The 26,318-nt window shown below is 34.2% G+C and overlaps 3 protein-coding genes and 1 long non-coding RNA gene across 7 annotated transcripts; 3 read left to right on the forward strand and 1 right to left on the reverse strand.

The window, feature by feature from the left end:
• The first annotated feature begins 261 nt into the window (after positions 1-261).
• LOC108321281 (3-dehydroquinate synthase, chloroplastic) lies at positions 262-5,526 on the forward strand. The gene is made up of 8 exons (XM_017552980.2): positions 262-668; positions 1,135-1,285; positions 1,372-1,539; positions 1,644-1,870; positions 4,183-4,306; positions 4,813-4,875; positions 4,986-5,129; positions 5,214-5,526. Exons 1-8 carry the CDS (start codon positions 355-357, stop codon positions 5,343-5,345), a joined length of 1,323 nt encoding a protein of 440 aa, XP_017408469.1. The 5' UTR covers positions 262-354; the 3' UTR covers positions 5,346-5,526.
• A 1,167-nt stretch (positions 5,527-6,693) lies between these two features.
• On the forward strand, positions 6,694-7,465 carry LOC108321284 (uncharacterized). The gene is made up of 2 exons (XR_001831473.2): positions 6,694-6,938; positions 7,032-7,465. It is a non-coding gene; the product is annotated as an uncharacterized LOC108321284 (long non-coding RNA).
• Positions 7,466-10,955: 3,490 nt separating this feature from the next.
• LOC108321283 (rac-like GTP-binding protein RHO1) lies at positions 10,956-13,771 on the forward strand. Of its 3 annotated transcripts, XM_017552987.2 has the most exons (9): positions 10,956-11,205; positions 11,284-11,356; positions 11,448-11,667; positions 11,957-12,044; positions 12,132-12,241; positions 12,386-12,449; positions 13,029-13,093; positions 13,174-13,239; positions 13,316-13,771. In XM_017552987.2, the coding sequence occupies exons 3-9, from the start codon at positions 11,569-11,571 to the stop codon at positions 13,415-13,417; spliced, it is 594 nt and encodes a 197-aa protein (XP_017408476.1). In that variant the 5' UTR covers positions 10,956-11,205; positions 11,284-11,356; positions 11,448-11,568; the 3' UTR covers positions 13,418-13,771. The 3 variants fall into 3 exon arrangements, with proteins under 3 accessions (XP_017408476.1, XP_017408477.1, XP_017408475.1); XM_017552988.2 differs by lacking the exon at positions 11,284-11,356 and having other exon boundaries at positions 10,956-11,266; XM_017552986.2 differs by lacking the exon at positions 11,284-11,356 and having other exon boundaries at positions 10,957-11,205.
• A 1,282-nt stretch (positions 13,772-15,053) lies between these two features.
• On the reverse strand, positions 15,054-26,089 carry LOC108321295 (vacuolar protein sorting-associated protein 35A). 2 transcript variants are annotated; one of them, XM_017553002.2, is made up of 21 exons: positions 25,781-26,085; positions 25,564-25,660; positions 25,319-25,442; positions 24,694-24,879; positions 24,186-24,273; positions 23,979-24,035; positions 23,780-23,869; positions 23,560-23,682; positions 22,490-22,624; positions 19,636-19,752; positions 19,109-19,348; positions 18,973-19,038; positions 18,708-18,797; positions 17,838-17,927; positions 17,479-17,568; positions 17,143-17,211; positions 16,981-17,061; positions 16,727-16,834; positions 16,535-16,638; positions 15,675-15,788; positions 15,054-15,581 (listed from the first exon to the last, which is right to left on the reverse strand). In XM_017553002.2, exons 1-21 carry the CDS (start codon positions 25,871-25,873, stop codon positions 15,359-15,361), a joined length of 2,385 nt encoding a protein of 794 aa, XP_017408491.1. In that variant the 5' UTR covers positions 25,874-26,085; the 3' UTR covers positions 15,054-15,358. The 2 variants fall into 2 exon arrangements, 1 of the variants encoding a protein (XP_017408491.1); XR_008245686.1 differs by lacking the exon at positions 16,535-16,638 and having other exon boundaries at positions 15,546-15,581; positions 25,781-26,089.
• Between the last annotated feature and the right edge of the window lie 229 nt (positions 26,090-26,318).

Consider the following 26,318-nt stretch of genomic DNA (forward strand, 5'->3'; position numbering starts at 1 on the left):
AATATTTTGATAATATTTTAATATTATTTACGTGTTATTATATAATTGATTCATTTTATTATTATTATTATTATTTATCGTGAAATAATTTTGGAACAATAATGTAATAATACATAATGTTAAAATATTATAAAAAAATATTATAAAATTACCATTCTCCTAATTATGATTTAAGAAGTTTTTGGCTTAATTTATTTATTTAAAAAAAAAAACAATATACTTTATTTTGATCTCTACCAAACAAGCACTTGAAAAGGTTTCACCTACCCCTGAAATGGTGTTTGTGTTGAAGAGAAAGCATGTTATTGTTGTTGTCTTCTTCACTCACCAACCCATTCAATTCCTCATTCCCAAATGGCTTCAGCAGCCACCAATTTCTCTCCTTCTCTCCGCACCAAACAGCAAATTCCAATCTCTAAGCCCTCCTTCTTCTTCTATTCCACCAGCAAGAACAACCATTTGCGCTTCAAATCTAATAATTTTCCTTCACACTCTGTTTCGACCGCTCGCAACTCAAGGATATGCGCCACCTCGTCCCGAGTCATGGATCCCTCCGCTGCGAAATCCGAACCCACCCTTCCCACCACCGTCGAAGTTGATTTGGGTAATCGGAGCTATCCCATTTACATCGGATCCGGGTTACTAGACCAACCCGACTATCTTCAGAGGTAATTGTAATACTTCCTTAGTCAATTCACTTTCTGTTTAATTTTTCCTAAAGTGTTTCCAGTACGTGTATGTGTGTGTTTTGTTTTTCACTTTCTCAATTTTCAATTAATTGTGCAATGTGTAATATATTGTGTTGTGTCTTACTTCCAACAATGAAAGTTCGGTCTTCGGTCTATTTAATCATTTTTTTTCCTTTACTTTTCCATTTCTCTATTTCAACTATTAGTTTGTTTTAGTGTTTATACCGTTATGTTGTGATGGTCTTACACCTCCAGAATACTAACAGGGACTTAAACATAAAAAGAAAAAATTGATTGTGTAGAGATTAAAATTTAGAATTTTTTTTATAGAGACTGAAATGTAAAGGACGAAATGGCTAATTAAACCTTGAAGTGTCGAATAAGACGTGGATTTTTTTTCTTGTTTAATATATTCTGAAGTGTTCTTTTCCCACTGTTGTATTAGGCATGTGCATGGAAAGAGGGTCCTAGTTGTAACCAACAAAACGGTTGCACCACTTTATTTAGACAAGGTTGTTGATGCTTTGACAAGGGGAAACCCAAATGTTTCTGTGGAGAGTGTAATTTTACCTGATGGTGAGCAGTACAAAGACATGGTAAGTCTAGTGCGTAAGAATTGGCTGTGGTGTTTGTTGCCAATTTTGGTAATTGCATAAGAAATGTTGTTGTGTTCAACTGATAGGATACTCTTATGAAAGTCTTTGACAAGGCCATTGAGTCACGACTCGATCGACGGTGTACATTTGTTGCCCTTGGTGGTGGTGTTATTGGTGATATGTGTGGCTTTGCTGCCTCTGCATTCCTACGTGGTGTTAATTTTATTCAGATTCCTACCACAGTGATGGCTCAGGTCTTTTGCTGCACTTGAAATTTCTTTAATGTTGATGGGTTCTAATCTCCACTATCTATGTTATCTCATTCCCTTGTTCACTGGGTTGTGTATTATGTTTCCAGGTTGATTCTTCAGTTGGTGGCAAAACTGGGATAAATCATCGCCTTGGAAAGAATCTGATCGGTGCTTTTTACCAACCTCAGTGTGTGCTTATAGACACAGACACGTTGAATACATTACCAGATAGGGAACTGGCATCAGGGCTTGCTGAGGTCATAAAGTATGGCCTCATTAGGGATGCAGAGTTTTTTGAGTGGCAAGAGAAAAATATGCAGGCATTACTGGCTAGGTAAATTTTTAACTAAGTACTGTGTTCTATTCTATTTTCATTATGAAGCTTGTAATGATACGTGAAACATCTCATAGGTTATAATAGCTAATTTTCTGGGGAATTTATGTTAAAATATGTTTTCTTTTTTTGCTGGAAAAAAGTATCCCAAGGGAAGCATCACGGGTTCATTTTGGATTAATAGGGCCCGAAAATTCAACAGGAATTTTTTGTTTTGACTGTTGGTGGTGCTGATATTGTTCTGGGGCTGGACTGGTTAACAAGCCTTGGGGAAGTCAGGGCTGATTTTGGAAAGTTAAGGCTGATCATTGGTAAGGATGGAAAGGAGCAAATTTTAGTAGGTGATCCCACTCTATCTAAATCAGAGTCTTCTCTGAAAGGGGTATTGCATGAATTGAAACAAGAAGGATCATGTTTTTGATAAAATGGGGTCCAGAGAAAGAGACAGATTGTAGTCATGTGCCTACAGCAATTTTGGAGGCTTTGAAGATGAATGATGACGTTTTTCAGGATCCAGTGGGACTAGCTCCCAGATGCAATTATGATCATGCAATCCATCTTCACGAAGGGGTTGCCATTCCTAATATTAGGCCCTGCAAGTACTCTCGTCAACAGACAAATGAAATAGAGAGTCTAGTTAATGAGATGTTACAAGCTGGAATTATAAGGCCCAGCATCAGCCCCTACTCAAGTCCTATCATATTGGTCAAAAAGAAAGATGAAGGATGGCAATTTTGTGTGGACTATCGGGCTCTCAATAAGATAACCATTCCCAACAAGTTTCCTATTCCTGTAATAGAAGAACTACTGGATGAGTTATCGGGAGCAGCTATGTTTTCCAAGCTGGATTAAAAGTCAAGATATCATCAGATTCTCATGAAAGAAAGTGAGGTTGAGAAGACTGCTTTTAAAACCCATGATGGCCATTATGAGTTTTTAGTCGTCCCATTTGGGTTGACTAATACTCCAGCCACTTTTTAGTCATTAATGAATGATATTTTGAAGCCATTTTTAAGGAAGTTGGTGCTTGTCTTCTTTGATGACATTGGTGTACAGTCCCACTATGGCTACACATGTGGAATATCTGAAGCAAGTTTTACAGGTGCTGCCACAGAATAATTTGAAACTTAACCAAAAGAACTGTAGTTTCGGGCAGCCACGTTTGGAGTATCGGGGTCATATAATCTTGATGGATGGGGTGGCTACAGACCCAAAAAAGATAGAAGTTATGTGGAATTGGCCGGTTCCCAAAGATGCAAAGGCTTTGAGGGGATTCTTGGGATTAACTAGGTATTATACAAGATTTGTACAGGAGTATGGTAAGATTGCCAAACCTCTTACATAGTTGCTGAATAAGGAGGGTTTTTTGTGGTCTGTAGAGGTGCAGTAGGCATTTGAGGCTGTTAAGGGGGTTGTTTCTCAACTACCTGTGTTAGCAGTACCAGATTTTACTAAACCTTTTACCTTGGAAACTGATGCATCTAGCAAGGGATTGGGGATTGTGTTGCTACAGGAGGGTAGACCCCTTGCCTTTTTAGAGCCAAGCCTTGTTTGGTGAATCACCCTCAATTGGATGGCCAAACAAAGGTGGTGAACCACTGTTTGGAGACCTATTTACACTGTATGACAGGATCTCAGCCTCGAAAATGGCCACAATGGTTGTCATGGGCAGAATTTTGGTTTAATACCAACTATAGTGCTTCTACAAAAATGTCTCCTTTTAAAGCTCTATATGGCCATGATCATCCATTACTTTTGAAGGGTAATACTATTCCATCTAAAGTGGAAAGTATTAATCAACTTCAGCAGGAACAGGATGCAATATTACAGGAGTTGAACTGAATTTGTGTAAAGCCCAGAGTTGGAATAGGGTGAAAGCTAACAAACACAGGAGAGATGTGGAGTATCAGATAGGGGATTGGGTGTATCTAAAGTTACAGCCATAAGATTGAAATCCTTGGCAAGAAAGCCTAATGAGAAGCTCAGTCCTAGGTTCTATGGACCTTACAAAATCATGGCGTGAATGGGATCAGTAGCATACAAATTGGTTCTACCTGCTCATAGCAGAATCCATCTGGTTTTTCATGTATCTCTCCTTAAACGTGCAGTCCTGCCCACTACTGTTGTCCAGGCCTTACCTCCTTATACTAGTCTTATTATACTGTTTTTGGATTACCTGTGCATCATAGCTTATTGGTGTCTCATATTTTCTTGTTGCGTTGGTCTATTTCTTTCATCTAAATGTTGTGTGACTGCTTTCATAGTGCCCTTCTTTTATTCCATTTTTTACAAGTTAATGTCATCCACTGCAGAGATCCTAGTGCATTGGCATATGCTATAAAGCGATCTTGTGAAAACAAGGCTGAGGTTGTGTCCTTAGATGAGAAGGAAAGTGGACTGAGGGCAACATTGAACTTGGGTCATACATTTGGTCATGTGAGTGACTTCTGTGACTGATATTATCTTTATTTTAGGTTGTAAAAATTTTCCGTAGGTTTTTTACACTCCTGACAATATTTATGACCGGGGTTATAAATTAATGTGTTGATAAGCAATTCTAAAACTGTAAAAATAGTGAGAAAAGAATAAATAAATGAACACGTGTTCTTTGGGAAAATTTTACCTATTCAGATGGTGTACAATGTTCCAAATCGATAAGTCCAGTTGTTTCAAACAAGGAATTTAAGTTTTTACTAAGGATAGAACATGAAGAATGTTACACACTATATAGATTTTAAAATATAATGGTTAAAACATAACTATGTTTATTTTCTGTGCAATCATGACATTAAATGTTACACACTAAGGATAGAACATGAAGAATGTTACACACTATAGATTTTAAAATATAATGGTTAAAACATAACTATGTTTATTTTCTATTCCCAAAATGTTGTTTCTGTAACCTCTGATTTTAACTATCTTTCCCATTCTTATTTTAGGCTATAGAAAATGGGGTTGGCTATGGGCAGTGGCTTCATGGAGAGGCTGTTGCAGCCGGCACGGTATTTTTTGTTTTTTTTTTTTGACAAAATAATATCATGAATTTTACTTATATTCGTGATTAATACCAAAGGAGGTTTATATTGAGGAATCTGTATTCGAATGCACACAGGTAATGGCTGTTGACATGTCATATCGCCTTGGTTGGATTGATGAATCTCTTGTAAAACGAGTTGGAGACATTTTAAAACAGTCTAAGTTACCCACGGCCCCTCCTGAGATAATGACTGTGGACATGTTTAAATCTGTCATGGCGGTAAGAGCTGATGGTGGCTACCCTTTTAACATTCAATTTTTTCTTATCAGAGAGCTTTTTACTTAATTTATTTTGGTATATCAGGTTGATAAGAAGGTAGCAGATGGGTTGCTCAGGCTTATTCTTCTAAAGGGTCCTCTTGGTAATTGTGTATTCACAGGGGATTATGACAGAAAGGTCCTAGATGATACGCTTCGTGCATTCTGTAAATCCTGATGTTTTTGTTCCATGTTTCTATGGCTGCTTTATACAACCCAAGTCCTTTTGTATGTTTGTTGTGTACTTTGGATTCCGACCTTGTTCCCCACCATGTAAGCAAGAGTTTATCATGAAGTTGTATTATTAGAAATTGAGGCATGATCAATAATTATTATTTGAGCATATCATTTTTTTCTCATCATTTTTGTTGCCCAGAACAATGGTAGAATATATCATGTAAGCAAGAGTTTAATACGAAGTTATTATTAGAAATTGAGGCATGATCAACGATTGTTATTTGAGCATATCATATTTTTCTCATCATTTTCATTGCTCAGAACAATGGTAGTGCAAAATAGTTCCACTGTTACAGTTGCATATTCTCCATCGAGCTTAGAAATATACAGTTACAATTTTCATGCGTCTATAGATGAATAAACCCAATAATATTTAAAGTAAAGAATTATGATGTATGCAAATGTAAAATGGTAAAAACAGAGGCATAATATTCTTTTTATCATTCTTCACAACTATAATTGCATATTGTCGCCAAATAAATAAAAATAAAGTCTGTCTAGTTCATGTAAAATTTATTGCCTGGTGAACCAAATAGTGTGTACAAAATCCAAATGTGAATTTAGATACTCAAAAGCTAAAAGGATGCAAACAATACAGTCTAAGTCTGCCTAAATTGTAAAGAATGTATACATGCAATTTTTAATGGTTTAACTATCTTGGAATGTTTCTTAATCTTAAAATTTTCCTTCCAACATAAGATTTAATGTTTCGATATCTAAAATAGATCTATATGCAAACCAATATTTCTATAATTAAAGATAAGAGCTAAAATTTAAAAATTGTCAAGAAACTAAAATTTGATTACCTCTCTTAAAGAGTATGTGAGACAAGTTAAACAAAATCTATTTCACTTAGGTCAGGTTGTATAAGCAACAATTGAAAAATGTAGTTGGGGAAAATTTAGGAGTGGGTGTGTGATTCCAATTGTAGATTCCGTAATTGTTTTCAATAATTCAAAAAATGTTATAGAATGTAAAACATGAATAATATAATAAAAATAATAGGTTTAAATCCTGATATGATTCTCATATTATTGAAAAATCTCAAGTAAGTTATCTTCTTGAAAACGTTTTTTATTGGATCCTAAATTTGATAAAATCGTAATAATAAAAGTTTTTTTTATGTTAAGTGATCAGAAACGACGTGAAAGTATGTTGATGTGGTGATGCTGGATGATTTGGATGATTTTATTACGTGGAAATTTTAAATTTCACTTGTAATAATAATTTTAAATTAGGTTTCTAATTCTAATTAAGTATTAAATCTCCTTAATCCTAACCATCCCAATTAGCTTTCAAAAACACTAATTCACCTAATAACCCTACTCAAAAACACCTATTCCCAAAATTTGGCTTCCTCTTCTTCGCAGACAAATCCTAACATCAAAGGGTTCCTCGTCTCGCACAAGGACAACATTCTCCTCCTTCCTCTTTTCCGTTTTTGGTTTACTAGCAAGGAACTATTCTTCTTCCTCTTCTTTGCTTCAGGTTCACGCATCCAACCTAGCCTAGGGTTTTCTTCGTCGCGTAAGAGGTGATTAGGATAACACCCTTCTTCTTTTCCCTTTTCCTTTTATCTCAAGGAAACCCATAAGCTTTAAGTTTCTTTCCTCTCATTTGCGCGCAGACAACCAACCCGAAGGGATCATTAATGGCACAACGGAGGCGCGACAGAGTGCAAGGGCGCGATGGTTGTTCTTGTTCTTCTCTTCGTTCTGATTCACAACAAAGGAGAAAGCTTCATTCTCTCGTCCTTTCCTTATTTTGATTGGGTTGTTTTATGTTTGATTGTTTCTATGTAGGAGTGGTTGTAGGAGTGGTGGTGGGAGTGTGTTGTCTTCGTTCTTGCAGTTATTTGGAGAGTTCGCATTTCGTCTTGGGGCTTGATATCTAGATTTTTCATCCATTGCAAGATGAGCCAAGAAGAGTGGTTGTATCGATTTGAGTTATGATTTAGTTTTGTTCTTGTATTTCGATCTTGAAAGTTGGATATTTGAATTACAAGTCATCCAGAACCCTAATTTGGATGGAGAATTACAAGTTAAAATTTAAATTTCCCAACTCTTCTCAGAAATCCCTAGCGGCATTCAAATCCCTGATTCCCTTTTGAAATCCTCTTTCTCTAAACTCAACTCTTCTCATAAATCCCTAATCGCATTCAAATCCCTAATTCCCTTTTGAAATTCTTCTTTCTCTAAATCCAACTCTTCTCAGAAATCCCTAATCTGAAGTTAAGAAAATTCCTAATCTATTATTTTAACTGCAATGACCAATTACATTTTGTTATGTCAAAAACTAATATACCTTCTTAATTTAAATAATAATTTCACATAATAAAATCATTAACATTTACATATCACGTCAGCATCTCATGACGTTTCTGGTCAATTAACGAAAAGGATTTAATTTAATTGCTACAATTTTATAAAATTGAAGACTTAATTGAAACTGTTTTTAACAATAAAACTCACTTAAGATTCCCCAACAAACACGAACATCATCAAAGATTAAACTAAAATAATATCACAATTACTTTCATCATCATTATGAAAAATCGAGTTTAATGTGTACGTTCTTGTACTCATGTTAATCACAAACGTGCACACACATTCATATTCTTGATATTTACCTAATAAATTAATTAAATGTTTATTACATTGCTTTGCAGTATCAATTATTAAACCAAATGTGAAATATATATATATATATATATATATATATATATATATATATATATATATATATATATATATATATATATATATATATATATATATATATGTGTGTGTGCGGGTTTGCTAAGCTTATTTTTCAATTGGTATATTTTAACAATGTGTATCGGGTTTTAGTAGACAAAAATACCCTTATATATCATGGATTCTAAGTTTTAAGGTTAAAGATATTTTAATAAGTTTCATTCTAAAAAAACAAGAAACCCCGAACCCTTGCTCACCTCCCTCATTTCTCTCAACCATTTCTCTTTCATCTCTCTCACTCCAACATTTTCTCTATCATCCTATAACATTTTCTCAACATTTTGAAATTACTAACACCATTTAACGCAATTATCGTAGCCAGAAATGCACCCTTCATACACCGACCATAATAATCCATTTGGAGTGGCACCGATGACAACCATGTTTTGCTACTTCCAATAATAAGAAGATTTTGCTATATGTGTTTAACTATGCATAAATTTTATATCATTTTTTTTTAATTTTAATATTTCATCCATTCTCGACGACCTCCTTCGCACCAGGAACCTTCCAGAAACTCAGCCTCTCCTCCTCTGAATGATCCGAAAATGCAACCCTTCTTCTCAGTCTCACACAAACGCCAATATTTTTCTATAATATTTTCTTATAACCTGAGTAATAGTGCATACAATTAAATTTAGGGTTTATAATAAAAAAATGGTTATCAATTTAAAAAGTAACAGTGTGTTTTGCAAATGAATAAATATGTAGTTTCTTTATTTATGTGATATGCAATATTTTCAAACAACTTAATAGTCAAAATATCAAATCCCCTCAAAATAAACTATTAATTCTAAAATTTAAAAATGAAATTTAATAATAAGAAGAAGGAAAAATATATAACACATTCCTCCAATCAAAAATCAACATCAACATCATGAATTATTTTGTTATTAAAGTGGAAAACAAATGAACAAGAGTATCTTTTTTTTAGTTTTGAGAATGAAAATTATTAAAATACCCTTAACCTTAAACTTAAAATCCATTATTATATATAAGGGTTTTTTTGTCTACTAAAATCCGGTACACATTACTAAAATGTATCAATTGAAAAACACAAGCGTTAGCAAACTCATATATATATATATATATATGAAAAAATACTAACGATAGGGTCAAACACTATTTTAAACCTTGGTCGAAAATGGTTGAAATTTAGCAAAATAAATTTATTTATTAAATGATTATGTTCTAGTCCAATAATCTTGTAGGCTTGTTAAATAAGCAAATAAATTATAAACTATACATAAAATTAATGAATTATAAATGATTGTAAACATGTCTTTTTAAATAAATATTACAAAAGTAATCTTGAAACATTCTTCATCTGTTCTGGTTGAAAAATGTTCAACGTTCTGATTATACATGATAATTTATGTTTAAGTGAGAGTGCGAAGCCTAATATTGCATTCCAATTAAATTCTTAAAATATCCTATCTTTTTCTTCGTTGAATTTAGAATCATAACTTGCTTAACTCACTTGTACATTGAGTTTTAAACTTTCATTTATCTGATTTTAATATTTTATTATAAGTCTTCCATGGTATATGTCATATTGCTTCATAAGATCTTCTTAAGTTTAGCTTAATGCTAGGCATTATCAGACCTCTAAGATATGCGAGGAAACTTTAGTTCTTCTAACCCTGTCATAAAATTAGGCTCAATATTGTTGCTGATTAAGGAATATATTTATCCATAATTTGTTCACATGCAAAGTAAATTGTAACCAGTAAAAAATTAACTATTTACATAAAATTTAGACATTAAAATTAAATTAAGTTTAGTATATTATTTTGATAAAAAAAATATTATTGATAAAGATATTTGTGTGACACTAAACACAATGCACCTTTTAAAAGAAAAGATTGAAAAATTAAGAAAAGGAATGGATAAAGCAACACTGGTTTTACTTTGTTAATGGTAACTCCTTGAGAGGAAAATATTTCCGATTCATTGTGATGATCATTTTGGCTAACTTATCTATGCATGTGCAAATAGAATTAAGGCCACTTGAAATATTTAAGAAGAAATTCTGAGAATGATATATTTTGAGGTGGAGGAATCACCATGAAAGGTCCCTTATCTGATTTTGAAAGTATTAGAAACCCCAACAGAGAAAACAAGAAAATTTGGAAATACAAGTGTGGTGTCAATTATCAATTAATGACAAAGATCAATTTGTTGGTTGACACTTCATATTCATCACATCCTAATCATCCCAAAATGTTTGGTTTGAGTGTAGAGTTTCAGAGCATGCTGGGTATGTTACACCAAAAAATAGATATATTCACATTGTTGAAAAAGAAAAAAGAACAAATTAGGTGTGCCTGTATCTTCTTACATTTTTCTTGAAAACAGTGTTTGAAAAAGGAGAACGTGCTACCATAGCTTTTAATCTCACAGATAAAATAAACAATATTATATTATCATTACATTTTTCTCACACTACAAAACAAAGATTTGCTTGGTAACTACCTTTTTTTTCATCTGTTTATCCTTTGATACACATTTATCTTGTCTGTACATAAAATTTTATGCAGTTTATAAATAATTAGATGGGTTGGACCCGCAATGGTCGATGATGATTAGTATAATATATGGCAGTTCATAATTTAACAGTTCAAGTTGTTTTGGTGATATTTCTCTTACAGAAAGTTACTCTGTGAATAATCTGAATATGTAAAAAAAATTTGAAGCTTTGAATGTTTAAAAATGTGTATAATTTTGGAGTGTCCTAAGGTGAATGGAGATGCTTTTATTGGAATAATGAAGCCCCGAAATTGCGTAAAAAGAGAGTGAAATTGAAGATGTGAGAGTAAGGAAAAGAAAAAGAGAGAAAAGGTGATGAAGAAGCATGAATGGGTGAGGATGAATTGATGCAGTAAGGATCCGAAATTGTCTGCGATAAAAAGAGAGTGATAATTTATTTTTAAACAAAGGAATAGAAAAGAGGGGTTAATAAGAATAGAGTTTGTTTGTTGTGTAGTGTTGTGCTGTGTAGTGTTGCATGAACGGTTCAACAGGAAAATCTTGCGGGCCAAAAAGGTTTCTCCTTTCTCTCTCTCTCCCCTTCGTCAATGCCTTCTCCTCTCACTCTCACAACAGGGTCTGTCTCTTTCTTAGGGTTTCCTCATTTCTCCTTTTTCCATTCCCTGCTTTCTACCTCTCTATCTCTTTCCGCATTTTCGCAATTAGGGTTTGTTCTTTCTCGGTTTTCGCTTCTTCTCCTCATTCTTTGGCTTCTTCTTCTGTGTTTTTTTTTTTCATTTATTTTTTTGTTGGCGCAGATGTGTAATTGAGACAGAAGAAGCAAAAGAAGAAGAAGAAATTGGAGGGGGTGTGTCATCGGGTCCTCAGGTGAAGATCTGAGGCTTTTCGTGTCTCTTTTCTTTTCTCCGAGTTAAAAAGATGAGCGCTTCTAGGTTCATCAAGTGCGTCACTGTTGGGGATGGTGCCGTGGGCAAAACCTGTTTGCTTATTTCCTACACCAGCAACACTTTCCCCACCGTTAGTTTCTTTCTCCTTTCTCTTTTTCGTTTTTCAAACGTTAATTTTTGGGGTCTGGGTGATTGTTCAGTTCCGCTAATTGAAGAAATTCAGTTGCATTTTTCTTGTCATCTACATTTCGGGAAGTGATGGGATATGTTTCATAAGCCTGCAAACAGCATTTTCGAAGTTAGAATGGGTCCTTTATTACGAAGTTTGGTTAGGAAATTGATATTGTTGTATTTTCTGGGAGGGCGAGGCATTTAATGTCTCCTTTTTTTTCAACTTGGTTCTTTCTATGTGGAAACAGGATTATGTGCCGACTGTTTTCGACAATTTCAGTGCAAATGTGGTTGTCAATGGTAGCATTGTGAATCTGGGTTTGTGGGATACTGCCGGTAATGCTGTTGTGTGATTATGTTTCTATGACATTCGTGATGTTGTAGAAAGTTTTCTCTGGATTTATTGGGTTATTTGTGGAGCAGGACAAGAGGACTACAACAGATTAAGACCTTTGAGTTACCGTGGGGCCGATGTTTTCATTCTGGCCTTCTCTCTCATAAGCAAGGCCAGTTATGAAAATGTCTCTAAAAAGGTACTTTGTTGTGGTCTCCTGTGTTTTGGGTGTATTTCTTGTCATTTATTTTGAGAATATTACAAGGTTTCTGTATGGCCAGTGATCTATGTATCATTTTATAAAAAATGGATGATAAAATGAATGTGTTGGTATCATTTTCAGTGGATTCCAGAGTTGAAGCATTATGCACCAGGTGTCCCCATAATTCTGGTTGGCACAAAGCTTGGTATGTTTGTTTGTGTATAACTTGATACTGCTATTGTCATTCATTAGATGCTTCCATCTGTTTTATCCATTGATTTCATTTATTCTGGTTTGTGTTACAATGAAATATATAAACTTAACCCAATGGATTACATGTTTGATAAATATTGACTTTAGATACTAGTACATCATCTTTGAAATTCTCCATGATCTTAGTGAACTGCTGAATCAGATTTCTTTTGTCTTTTTGGCCAGAAGCGGCTGGAGTTCTGGTGCATTTTATTCTCATTTTTCTTTAGATTTTCATCTTCACAGTTTTCCCAACGTAGTTGATACTGCCATTAGGATCAAATTTTTGTTGATGTTTCCGGTAGGTTGTTAGTTTTATTCATTCATTGTATACTTTGAAAGGCATGCCCTGCCTATAAATATGTATTACAATTTTCAAATAATCTTCCAGTTCGGTTCAATGCCTAATTTGTTCTATTGAGGTGACAAATGGTTGTGTTTTAGTTTCTTCAGTGTTGTTGCATGTTGTATTGATGGTTTTTTGTCAACTAAGAGTCCGTTGATTGTTAATTTTTGGTTTGTAATGGGATAGATCTTCGGGATGATAAGCAGTTCTGCCAAGACCATCCTGGTGCCGTGCCTATTACCGCAGTTCAGGTGAATATTGATTCTGGTGCACTGGAATCTTGTTTAGTGATTTCAATTAATTTAAATCTGACATGTGCATTCCCTTAAAGGGGGAAGAGCTTAGGAAGCTGATCAATGCACCAGCTTACATTGAATGCAGTTCAAAAACACAGGAGGTAAATGGTTGAGTTGAGTGCATTACTTTTTCTTTTTTTTTTTGTTATCTAAATTTATCTGTGGCATGTATTGTAGAACGTGAAGGCAGTGTTTGATGCGGCCATAAGAGTTGTCCTTCAACCACCTAAGCAGAAGAAAAAGAAGGGTAAAGGACAAAAGGCTTGTTCGATATTGTGATTCACTAGGTGTTAACATTTGACTGCCCTTTGTTCTACCTACCTACCTGTATTACCCTCCCCTTCTTTCTTTTTATCATTTCTTTGCTATTAAAGAAGTTGCAGTTTATGTGGGTGTTCGTGTTCCTCAGACAAATACTCTAGATCTCCTTGAAGCATAAGGTGCTTTAATGCTTTACTTTCTTTCAATTATTGTCAACTCTAATAGTCAAATTTGCATTTCGTGGTTCCCGCCTTTTTCTTATAACTTCCGTTTTTATTTATGTATTAATAGACTGGAATATCCCAGTTAGGATAACGACTTTGTTTGTTTCATATATATTTAAATTATAATATATTTTGATTCAAGGCTTCATTCAGGTTTTTAGTTGATTCTTAGTAGTAGTCATTTGGTTGGATTAAATACTTTGACTCAACCAGTTTCCTCACGTTATATTTAATGGACGTTGTCTCCATGACAAATTCTAAGTTCTGCGAAAAAAAACGTCAAATAGTAATAGTTTTTTGTTCGTTTACTTAATTTTTTGTTACTTTTTTTTTGGGTAGACACGAGTTCCTGCACATTTTTTTGTTAGTGCAAATTGCTGGGCGTTGACCTGACCTTAACTATAAGTTGTTTTAGTAGGTTATGAATATAGCAAATCAATTTGCATAAAACTCAGATTACAGTCAACCTCGTGACTTTTTTATCCACTTCACGAAAAAGAAAAATGATTCGTTACGAAAAGTCAAATATTTGTTGCTTTTTTGTATATATTAACGAGAGGAGTGAAATGTGTTAAAATTATAAATGAGATTTGTTGAATACAATAAATTAGACTTATAACTTTTTGTAATTTTCACTAAATTTCAGTCAATAATAATAATAGTGTTAAAAGAATGTTTTATGGGAGTTTATTGTTAACATCTTTCATAATAATGACTTTTTAAGTCATTGAGAATGGATTTTGCTAATGGGCATGTAAAGAACTATAATTTCCCCCTAGAATTGCAAGTGGGACTCGTGACGATTGTTTTCGCCAAAACAATAAAGTCTTGTGCTGTTAGTAATAGAAACTCTAAATAAAAATTATGAAGTAAAACGTAAAGCGATCAAATACACTTGTACATTACACTACTAAGATAGCATGTGAGGCGAAGCATTAAAAGATAGAAATATTAAATTCCTAATCATGTTTTATCCTTTACTAATAATCCGTTTTTAAAACATGCACAGCTGTGGTACTCAATACCTAGCCCGATATTTAGCTTTTGCACAAGTAACATTCATAATTTCAGCTGTAAGGGTTTCTTATGTTTCAAACGTATACATATGTCAGCATGTATATTACCCCCACAAAGTTTAGGGAAATTTAACTTCAAATTCATAAATATTAAAAATTATATGATTAAGGGGTAAGTACCGATATTACATGGTTACATTACATCTACAGGGCATCGAAAAACATCGAACACTCCATTCCGGCCTAACAATTCACTAAGGAATTATTGTTTCCTTTTAAAAATCGAAACTCGTTTGTTTGATAATAACATCTAACAATTATTTGAAAAATGTTATTTTTTACTATTTTTAAAATTAAAAAACATAAATCATCTATGGAGATTTCGTCTGGCATTGCAAATCAACAAGTCCGACCGAGTAAACCTTTGCGCACACTTTATGAATTTAAATAGGAACTGTACTACAAATAATTTCTCTTAGCTATTGTAAAATTTGATAAAAGAAGAAAGATCGATCTAGCAATAGTGGTTCAGTCTGATTAGTTACACGGTGAATCGGTGTTCTAACTCAATGACCAAGTAGTTTTGCTGTCAAGCACAGATGAGGAAGACACAAACTTGTGGTTGTGGAGATGAAATCCAAAGAGAATTGAAACAGTTGCTTGAGCAGCACAAAAACAGGTTGCTTCAAAAGCTAACATGACAAGATGAAGGGTATCGGTCATCCAGCGTGTGAAACCTTGAGGGCTTCATACTTCTCGCCTACGGTACCACCTTTTTGTTTCTGGAACTCTATATATCGCATAGTACTGGCTAAGAAAGCATCGGCAGCTGGATCTGAAGTCGTGGTATCACTCTGCATTTCGTTCATAATTAACTCGATTAGGCCCTGTATAGCAGCAACGGTGACTTGTAGGTTTCCCTTCTCAAAGAAGTAAAGATACCTAAAAAATACAAACACATCGTCATTATTCCATTTTATATGTTGCGAACCAAACAAAAGCCATGCTGACTAGAGATTATGCACGTTAACTTACTTGTTTAATATCTCGATGAAGAGCATTACTGATCCCGTGTTACCTCGAGCTGCATTTGACATTTGTTGGGCAGCATTTGCAATTCGTAAAGCCCGTTTAAGACATAATAGGACCCTGGTTCAAAAATAAATTCGAATATAACAAAAGCAGTAAGAATCATGATAAAATAAATTAAGAAATAAATTCCCAAAACCCTTTTTCAAAATATCCTCCTACATCTATTTTCTCTCCCCAAGATACTTTTCCCACTTATAATGCTCTGCGGGGTCAATGTAAATATGTTCACTCCCGTAAGAGAGCACAGCATAGGAGGACAAAAGCATTCTCACTCTCCTTTAATACACTCCTATATTATAAAGGGTTTAATCTTGAACACAGATATCCTTTATACTTACTATCTTATGCAGCTACACTCTGTCTTCATTTTGTAATACGTTTTGATCTTTTATATCAAATCCATATATTTCTTTTCTCTTTAACTAGTTATCCAATCAAAGATGACTTTTAGTTTCTCGACTAGTTTATAGTCTATCTATCCTAAATTTTCCTCTACCAACAATAAGTACAGAAAAATATTTGCAAATCACCGTTACAATAATAATTCATTAACTAAACTATTTCCAAATCTAAAAGTTTACTTTAGAACCGATATAACAATCTAAAATATTTTTAAAATTTGCATTTTTCTCTTTTTCTAGCGTATTTACAAACATCTACAACGTCCTGGATACTGAATAGTTATCCTACAACAGGATTCATTATTTGGACATGCAAACAATTAAAATTCACCAGCTATTTCTGTTCAAGCAAAGAAATACGCATTCATTAGAAGTCTAAAATCTCATGTTTATAAAACAAACCTCTCTCCATCTTTCATGTTATCATGATCATCAACCCAAAACAGATGTGAGCATGCATATACAGCTCTGCATTGATCTGGCTTCTTTAAAAGCTTTGCAGAATACTGTCCAATGAGAAGGCACCAAAAAAAGAGGATTTGGTATAAAAGTATATACAGAGCACGAGTGTGCATAATGGAATTGACTAATTACCCCTGTGGCCTTGTGAGTTAAAGTATCCCTGTTTTCAACACCAAAGACATGCATCCTTTGAAGAGTTCCTATTATTAAATGGATAGCCGTGACCTGTGCTCTGGAATCCTAATATTGAAAAAACAAACACATAGTTGAGAACGGCTAACCAATACATTTTGTCAACATATTCACTCCTCCACCTGATGCCATGAAAATAACAGGATTTCTATTTAGGAAGGGAAGTAAGCACAAAACTAGAAGAGGGTACTTACAGAAATTTCTTCTTCGTATAGAATATAAGCTTGGGTAAAAAATTCATAAGCAACAGGTTCCAAATCACAGTCATTTGCAGCCTCAATGAAAGAACAGAAGCAAGAAATTAGCAAATAGAGTTTGTCATATCATTTTGATAACAACGAAATACATTCCATTACCTCAGCACATTGCAAGTACAACTGCAGTGCTAATTCTGGTGCCAGAACACCTGACAAGGTCTCGATGGTCTGAGGAAAGATAAATGTATCATCAAATAAATTTACCAGTTAACTGTTCATAACCTTTAAAAATACATTGAAAGTATTGAACACATTGAAAACAGAGATATCTTGCAAATACAAACTGTTACGATTATAGGTTGCTTCAACAACAAATAGTCACTATCTCTATATTATTAAATATTAAATCATCATTAACAAAAAAAAATGGCATAAATCACCATTAAAAGGAAAATAAAAACCCACGTCCTTTTTGTAAGGAAAAAAATGCGTTACCTGATTTAAAAGCTGAAAGATTTTCTTTGGTGTTACTGAGGCATCATCTCCAAAAGGATTTTCTTCTTGACCTTGCAACTGCCTGACCAACTGTAGACAGTGAAATAACATACACTGCATAAATTCTACTATTTTTTCTTTACTAAAAATATAAGCAGGAAATAGCGCAGTGGCAGACAGCAATTGTCATTTGCATTGAAGATAAAACACGGAACAACAGCAACATCAAGAAAGCATGAAGTAAAAGATAAGCAAGTCTTGTCATTTTGGCTTCGATGTCCAGCACTATGAATTCATCATTGTGTAAGCAAAGCAGCACAAATAAAAGCCAGCAACTGATAAAAAAAGGTCACACAAACCTTTAAAGAAGAAAAAACAAGAGGTGGAACAGTGAAAGGCAGACGTGTTGGTCCTCCAGTCAGTATGTGCTTCCTCACAGTATCAATGATCTGCGATTTAGTGCACAAAAATTGTTAGATAAATTAAAGACTGAACTCATAAAATAAACACAAACTCCTATCATCTATATAGGGGTCAAAAATGTAGTTTGCAGTCACAGGAAAAATATCAAACAATATTTGCTCATGTTAGATATATTAAAATCACAGATAAGTTTAGAAGGAAAACATGTCTTAAGACTCATAAGTTCCTATAGCCAGTTAGTGCTTTATCAATATATTCAGTTTTATTTATACCCTTTTTTTATAAATATTTTTAGATAAACAAAACAAAAAGATAAAATACATTGGATTTTCATAAGTCAAAATAAGTTTATACATCTATTCTATCCTAATACACTAAAAAATCTACAATTGCTAACTAGTTTATAAATAGTGCTCTTTCTTAATGTACTAAGCCGTCTTCAGAACAAAAATGTGAGTTCTAGGAGATTTCTAAGACAGAAAATACTTTCAAATGTTTACATAAATAGGTCTAACATGGATTTGGAGTCAGAACATCACTTAATTTTCATATTTAAAGGAGTACATGACCAATTAAAATGATAAAGCAATATCCCAAGATAACAAGTTCAGTTTAGTGCTTGACAAAGATTTATTTTTTAATATCTGCTTGGGTAATATTCATGTGCAGCTTCAGTATGGGAAGTACTGGTAAGTAAAAAGTAGAGCCGCCTAAAATTACTAACTGGAGTTTGAAAGCTAAAATTTCCAGTAGAAAAACAAGTACAAAAAAAATTATGATCATCAGAACACATGAATATAATTAACCTTAAACATTTCTTCTTGATCCTCATTATAAAGCATTTGGATAAGGCGGGCAACAGAATTCTGCTCCTCTTTGAAATCGTCTTCATCAAGCTAAGGGAATGAAGGAAATAAGTAAGGAGTAAGTTCACAAAAGTAAGGATTATTTTAGCATTTTACATTTATGGGAACATATAAATGTATTATAAAAGGCAACCTTAATAGGAGAGGTCAAATAGGCATTGTAAAAAAAATAGAAAACTGAGACTAGTCATGGTACTAAAGCGACCTCATCTTTAGGAACCCCGTCAGAATCCTTGATGAGCCCCTTTATCAGTCCAAACAATGCATCAACCTACAAGCAAATCAAGTATGTTATAACAAGAACTCGCACCAAAAAAGCAGATAAGAAAAATACAACATACCTTTTCTGATGTAGAAATGTGTGTTCCATTTTTCATAATGCTTTGAATAATAACAGTTGCCATGACCTTAGTAGTTGGAATATCAAGGTATTCCATTACACGAGGATAATTTGAAAGCTTCAATGCAGTCATAACATCGTTATATTTCTCTAGTGGAGCACTTAACAGAGCAACAATCTGCTTAGTTGCCTTGTTGTCCTCAATTTTCCCTTTGCCAGATAGTTTTTTCACACATGCTCCCTAACAAGTATATATACAGTCAGTGCATAGATATTACAAAACACAGGAAAAAGTTTGCTTCCTTAAATGAAAAGAACTAATGTTGCCACAAATTCAATCGAATATATACACACTAAATGCAATTATTTTATCATAAATTCAACCGAAATTGTATTTTTCTTTTAAAGTATTAGTGCATTACCATGAATTATAAAATAAATAATGCCAACGGGTACATTCGGGTAAGAATAATTTATGAATTGAAAAGAAAACATGAATGTGTGCAAACAGTATGAAATGAAACATACCAAGACTTGATCTGCATAATCAAGGCGATCAGGGTGAACATGAAGCGTGAAGGTGAGAAGTGATGAATACAAAGTTACAACTCCAACAGTGGGCATGTCAGGTTGTGCCTCTATTACCTACATAACAAATCAAGACATCATATTTCAAAACCCATAGCATAAAAACAAAAATATTTTATAAAAAAAATATGAGAAGGATGTAAAATACACTTTTCTAGTCAAAACCATCAAAATCGGAAGTATGAAAAATAAGACAGTTTCAATGTTCAAGTGGAAAATGAAAAATATGGCATTTTCATTTTAATTTTTAATTAAAAATAAATGGGCCAACTGGCCAAAGCGGGCTGAAAATACCAACCTGGCCAGCCAGGTTTGGCCCACTTTGTCATCCCTAATTGTCTTCAGTGTCCTGCCTCACAATCCACTCTACTTTATAGATCCCCCTGAACCTATTTTCACCCTTCCCATGGCTGTTTGGCTACCTTGGCTGCAGCTTAGTGGTCAACGATTAAATTGAACACTCTCTCCCACCCCCTATCAAGTTTGACAATGACAATTTGGCATTGTTTCTTGGTAGTCTTTGGGATGGTTATCTATGTTCTTGCATTGCTTTAGGCTCTTGTATTAGCCCCCTATTATTTTACCTAAAGTGATCTGGGTCCAATTCTAGACATGGACTAACCCACCATCTCTAGTCCTGGACACAGCCTGACCCCATGATATTGTTAGTTAACCAACTCTCAACTCAACTCACCTCTAAACACAAATGCTCTGATTCCATCCCCATTCACAAACATTATCACCTACCACCACTTATATACTGTTTAGAATATCAAGAAAAACATCTCATCCTATCATTATTACGTCATAAAATATGCTAACATGTTTTATATAACCTCCTAGGATTAGATTCCATATTTTATTATATCTTATGTTCTTTTTCCTTAATTAGTTAGGATAAATGAGTCTACTATTAGTAATTTAAGGGTTAGTACATTACTTTTGCATAAAACCATTGAAATTCAAATATACTAAAGTTACATTGTTATTTAGAGTTTGTTCTCTCTTTTCCTTCATCTCTACTTCTGTATAATTTCAACAATGTTTAAATATCATTAACAAGTGACACTGTATTTGCATTAATCCTTTCAAATTTATTTTGCCTTTTGGAGACTTGGCTACCTCACTAATACCGTTATCATTCATCACTTATGAATCCCAGATACAGAGATAATAATAATAAAAACAAAAAACTTAATGTTTACTTTATATCAAGTGTATCAATTATCCTGAAGTCTGGTTAAATCTTAGTTATGAACCTTAAAACTTAATGTCTACTTTATATCAAGTCTATCAATTAGCTTACAGTCAGCGGTGATTAAATCACAGTTATGAATCTCAAATAGTGGCGTGTAGCAGTCAACTCTAGAAAATAGCACAGAAGGATAGAGGGAAGTGCGATTGACATTATTTTAAATGCTATATAATCAGCTAAATCCTTTCAAATATATTCTTCCTGTCAGAGATTTGGTCTGTGTTAAGAACTTTATCATTCATTACTTAACCACAGATAGGAGATGATAATAAAAAAATAAAAAAAAATCTAATGTCAACTTTATACCAAGTACTGTGGTCAAATCATAGTTATGAATCTCAAACAGTAGCATGTGGAGTCCAACTATGGAAAACACAACGGCAAGGTAGGGGGAAGCTAAAAATAGTCATACTACATGTATAAATATCAAAGTAGTTATAATGCAAACTAAATAGTTATACTACACATATAAATACTTAAAATAAAACAAAAATACCGAAAATTAAAGAAATGGATGATAAATAATAAGTCACATCTGACACACAATCACCACCAACCTAGGGGCAATAATAACTAAGTTATGAAGTCAAAAGATGATTGATGAGACTATTAAAAAAAGAACGTAACAAATTAGATAAAAATTGGTAGAATGTCATCAGGGAAGTAGAAAGAAAGAATAAAGAACAGAATGCATAAAAATAAAAGATAATCTGTGAAAAGAATGGAGGTCAAAACTCAGGAACTTGTGTGGAATATTTACTTGAAAAACCTGAACAACAGTGTTCCAGGAGCGAAAACAAGGTTTAAATAGTACCACTATAGATGCGTAGCAAAGCAGGCATCCCCATCCCCAAGCACTACAGGGGCTGCAGTAGTAGAGTGGCTTTTGGGGGTGTAGCTGACCAAATAGCAGCCATAGCGGATGGATGGAAGAACTATTCATTTATCCAAAAAAAAAAGCCCCGTGAACATAGACATTGGAGCTTTGGGGGCAACTATTTCTGGAATTTCAATTTCCAAATGAAATCTATAATTGTAATAATAGTGAAATTGATAAAGACTAGGATTTTGAAGATGGTGATTGGTGATTGATTCCTATCTAGGAAACTTGTATTTGGCCTTTGTTTTTCAAAACACCAACGTTCTATTGTTGATTATGAATATCACAAATTTAGAGAAATTTATATCATTTTTCAGAATTTATGTATACTACTACAGACTGTAAAAATCAAAACTGACACCAAGAAAAAACGGGAATTGAAGGGCCATATCCTGGTAGCACCACTATAACATAACAAAAAGAAACTGCAACTGCAGTGGCTACTACTGAAACCCAATCCGCTATTTGAATTCCATATCTGTCCAAAGCTAATCCCCTATAGTGCACTTGACTACTGTGCACTAAATCATGTCGGTTGCAAATATTGGACAAACCGTGACTTTATGGGAGCAAAACAGTATTGAGTTTGAGATATATATATATATATATTTGCACTAAATAGCTAAAATATCCAAGATAAAAGGAATGGGAAAGAATACCTTGCCAATGGCATTGCTCAATTTCGAAAATGCTTCAACTTGCAAAAACTCTGGCAACACCTCTGCACTTGAAGCTGCATAATTTGAAAGCCTCTCCATCAACTGAGACAGCACTGTCTTGATATCAACTGACGCCTGAAAGATACAATGGGGGTAAAAACAGAAAGCTAATGCGTGGTGATAGCTGAGTATTTGCAGCACAAAACTGTCATGGATATTTTGGATGCAATTTTTATAGTTAAGCAAAAGATACAATAGACACTTTCGAGTGTGTACTTATCAATTAATCCAGAGTGGAAACAGTTGTATGCTTAGCTAATAAAACCTTGGCATTCAACATAGATTGATTTTCCTGACACACATGCTGACTTTACTAATAAACCTTGCATTCAACATAGATTGATTTCCCTGATACGCATGCTCACTTTATTGTTCAACGTATGATACACCAACTAAAACTCAAAAAAAGGAGATGCTAATTTATTGAAACAACTTCTTGGTAACTTTGTACCTTGAATCAGAAAATTACAGATCTCAAAATAAATATATTTTAAAATGCACTGGTGACTGTAACATTATTAGTAAATAAATACCGACAATATAAATATACATATATATATATATATATATATATATATATATATATATATATATATATATATACACACACAGAGAGAGAGACATACACAAACTTAGAACTAACACAAACTTAGAACTAAGACAAGTTTGTAATTAAAATCATATTCTATAGGGAAATTTTGGAGACAACAAATAAAGCTCCTTTCTTGAATTCTAACTTTACAAGTATTACACCTGGCAGAAATTTGTGCAACAGTTTGACAACTCAGATGATGTGCTAACTGTAATCACTATATAGATATTTACTTTCACTATTTTTCAGAATTCTTTGATTAATATCTTCATGTTCTACTGGTGCTTCTTCACAATAAAATAATATTATATATTAGTGCAAGTTCACTAATCTGAACTTTCATGTTTTGGAAGGAGAGAAAACATATAAACAAGGAATCCTCCAGAACTAATACAAATAAATGTACAAGTTCACTAACCTGAAGTTGAGGGTAAGCACCCAATAACACATCAAGAGTTTGCAAGTGATACTCATCAGGGAAGACTTGAATTATGCAATCCATCAAGTAGAACTGAGCCAATTCATCTTTGCAATTCACAACCTGTCCAAGATAATTGAAGAAAAACAATCATATCTTCGGGTTAGAAAGCAAACAATGCTTTTGATTACCAGAAACAGAAACAATAGACCAATTATACCTGCTCCAGTACTCTGGGAAGCACGGCATCTTTGTACATATCTAGGTCAACACCCTCAATCTGACTGAGAACATGAAGATTCTTCCCAACCTAATAATATATCAAGGACAAAAAAGCAATAGAAGCCTTCTATAAGCATTTCATTGTGTATACAACCCCACTGCAGTGAAGCAAAACAGTTACAGGCTTCAGGTATTACAAGATCACGCAACTCGCTCCTTTCCTTTTCTCGTTTCTCCTTCTCCCGGGCAGGCCCCTGCAGACCAGAAAGCCCGACAGCAAGCCTCAACTCAAGGTCAGCTAAGAGTATGAAAGATTCACATGCATTACTACACCTGCATGACCAGAAATCATGCCCACGTGATATATTTTACCCTCGTAATGTGCAACAGGCAATTCAACCAACCTGATGTTGCATCCGCACCCAAAGTTTGTTCATTTCAGTGAAATTTTGAAGTACAAATTCTACAGCATCCGCTACAGTATCCGCATCCCTGCAGTTGTCAAATTAGGCATTCGTTGTCAAGCTCAATTTGAAATTGGAGCAGCTTTAAGATTATTGTGACTGCCACATAACAGGGAAGACACAAGACACAAGGTGAATCAGAAAAGGACACAGAAATAAAAAGATGAATAATAAAAACAAGTGTTAACAAAAAAGGAAGCTCAATTATTCTAAAGACTCCATGAGTTGACATCATGCATCAACACTGCAAAAGTAAAATGGAATAATGGTAACGTTGGCAGCACTAATAGAGAAAAGGCGATACTCAGGCTGCCATCAATTACGTTCCAAATGTTCACTGTTACTGGCTCAGTTCCTTGAAACTTCAAATCTAACTCAATTAAGAAACCTCCGCGGAATAATCCTGCCTATGAAAGAAGCGGAGGGCAAAAAATCTTGCTTTACTTACCCTTCGTACTCTGAACCAATATCTGGCAATTTATCCCTACTAACTTGAGAAAGGTAACTCCTTAGAAAGAGTCCACGAACAGGGTGTTGAATACCACGACACATCTCCACAAGATCCTTGAGAACATCCTTTGCAGGAGCTTCCTTGGACTTGATGTATACTGATCCTACTGTACAGAGGAGATACCTGATTGTGATCATAAAATTAACAGCTCGCAAGTAAGAAGCATGTTAAACTCAGAAGAGTGAACACATAACCACTGCAAAAGCTCAAAACAATAAATGTTTCCCACTAAAAATTGGAGCAAACCATGAGGTTCAAAACCACCAAGTTATCAATGAGCAAAGTTACACAATTGATTTTTAAACAATCCAAAAAACCTTCCCCACGAGTCGCGTGATGAACTAATAAACGTCAATCTCAATTACACTCAATTAGCAGGAGTTAAAAATATCAGCATGAGAATGCATTGTTCCACATACAAAACATAAGATAAAATAATTTACAATTACATTTTATAAGCAAGATTAACACGAAACATTCGAGAATATTTTCCTATCATAAACGGTGTATAATAAAAAATAATATAAGAAGAAAAAATGGATTCCGCGACACTCTCACTCACAATCGCGGCAAAATGTTTCCGGCATGCTGGACGAGTTCATAAAGATCAATAATGGAACAACCGCGACGAGTCTCTTCCTCGAAGAACATCTCAAGTTTCCGTAACTGATCAAAGGCGCGCATATCTAAAACACCGAATTCAGAGAAAAAGAGATGCAAATTAGCTATCGCAAGGACAGAAGCAGTTAGGTAAAGGATCCAACGGAAAACAAAAACAAGGTAACGGTGGATCCGAGAAGAACGCACATAGTTCGTAGTACTTGTGAGGAGAAAGCTTGGAAGTCCTGAGCTCGGAGAGCATCTGAGCCGAATACTTCAAAGCGTCTCGGAGATTGTTGGAATCCTGCGACGAATCGAAATTGGATCGGAATGAATTAGGAATTTGGACATCGAATCAGAATTAGCGTGATCGTGCGCGGTGGAACAGAAGAAGATAGAGATTAGGGTTTTACGGAGGAGTTACCAGTGCACGGTGCATGTAGAAGGAGTTCTGCTGAAGACCGGCGATTCCGGCAGCGAGAAACTTCTCTTCATCTTCGGTTCCATCTAACATCATTTTCTCTCACTTTCCTTCTCTCTCTCTCCGTGTAACTTCGCCTTGATTCCTCTATCTAACTACCGGTCCAACGAACTTGCTTTGCTCTTCGTGCTGGTCTCTGCTTGGGATTTACGTTCAGAATGGACAATATGCCTCCTCTTGACCTCCCCTATTCCTATTTCACCCTTACTACCTATGCTTTCACTCACCGATTTCGTTCTCACGCATTTCGTCCATGTTTCATTTCATTTGCCCCTAAAACTTTATCAGTCACTTTTTATATTTTTACCTACCAAAAAAGTAACTTTTTCTTTTGTTAATGTTTACCAAAATGTAAATAAAGAACCAGTTTAATTTTTTGGTTTAATCCTTTTCTACATCCCTATTTATGTACGAATGTCTCAATTGGGTCCTCGTTTTTTAAAGTGTATCAAAATGGTCCTTAATTTTGGAAATTGATATC

Source organism: Vigna angularis, chromosome 10, assembly GCF_016808095.1.
Source record: "Vigna angularis cultivar LongXiaoDou No.4 chromosome 10, ASM1680809v1, whole genome shotgun sequence".
In the NCBI taxonomy this organism is placed as follows: Eukaryota; Viridiplantae; Streptophyta; class Magnoliopsida; order Fabales; family Fabaceae; genus Vigna; species Vigna angularis.

Excerpts from the sequence above, each read along its gene's own strand:
- LOC108321281 (XM_017552980.2), top strand. The coding sequence starts at position 355 with ATGGCTTCAGCAGCCACCAATTTCTCTCCTTCTCTCCGCACCAAACAG. Across the intron at positions 1,286-1,371 it reads GTGAGCAGTACAAAGACATG|GATACTCTTATGAAAGTCTT; the intron begins GTAAGTCTAGTG and ends TTCAACTGATAG. Across the intron at positions 5,130-5,213 it reads TGTTTAAATCTGTCATGGCG|GTTGATAAGAAGGTAGCAGA; the intron begins GTAAGAGCTGAT and ends TTGGTATATCAG.
- LOC108321283 (XM_017552988.2), top strand. The coding sequence starts at position 11,569 with ATGAGCGCTTCTAGGTTCATCAAGTGCGTCACTGTTGGGGATGGTGCC. Across the intron at positions 11,668-11,956 it reads CCAGCAACACTTTCCCCACC|GATTATGTGCCGACTGTTTT; the intron begins GTTAGTTTCTTT and ends ATGTGGAAACAG. Across the intron at positions 12,242-12,385 it reads ATGAAAATGTCTCTAAAAAG|TGGATTCCAGAGTTGAAGCA; the intron begins GTACTTTGTTGT and ends TATCATTTTCAG.
- LOC108321295 (XM_017553002.2), bottom strand. The coding sequence starts at position 25,873 with ATGATGTTAGATGGAACCGAAGATGAAGAGAAGTTTCTCGCTGCCGGA. Across the intron at positions 25,661-25,780 it reads TCTACATGCACCGTGCACTG|GATTCCAACAATCTCCGAGA; the intron begins GTAACTCCTCCG and ends GATTCGTCGCAG. Across the intron at positions 24,036-24,185 it reads GGGTGCGGATGCAACATCAG|GGGCCTGCCCGGGAGAAGGA; the intron begins GTTGGTTGAATT and ends TCTGGTCTGCAG.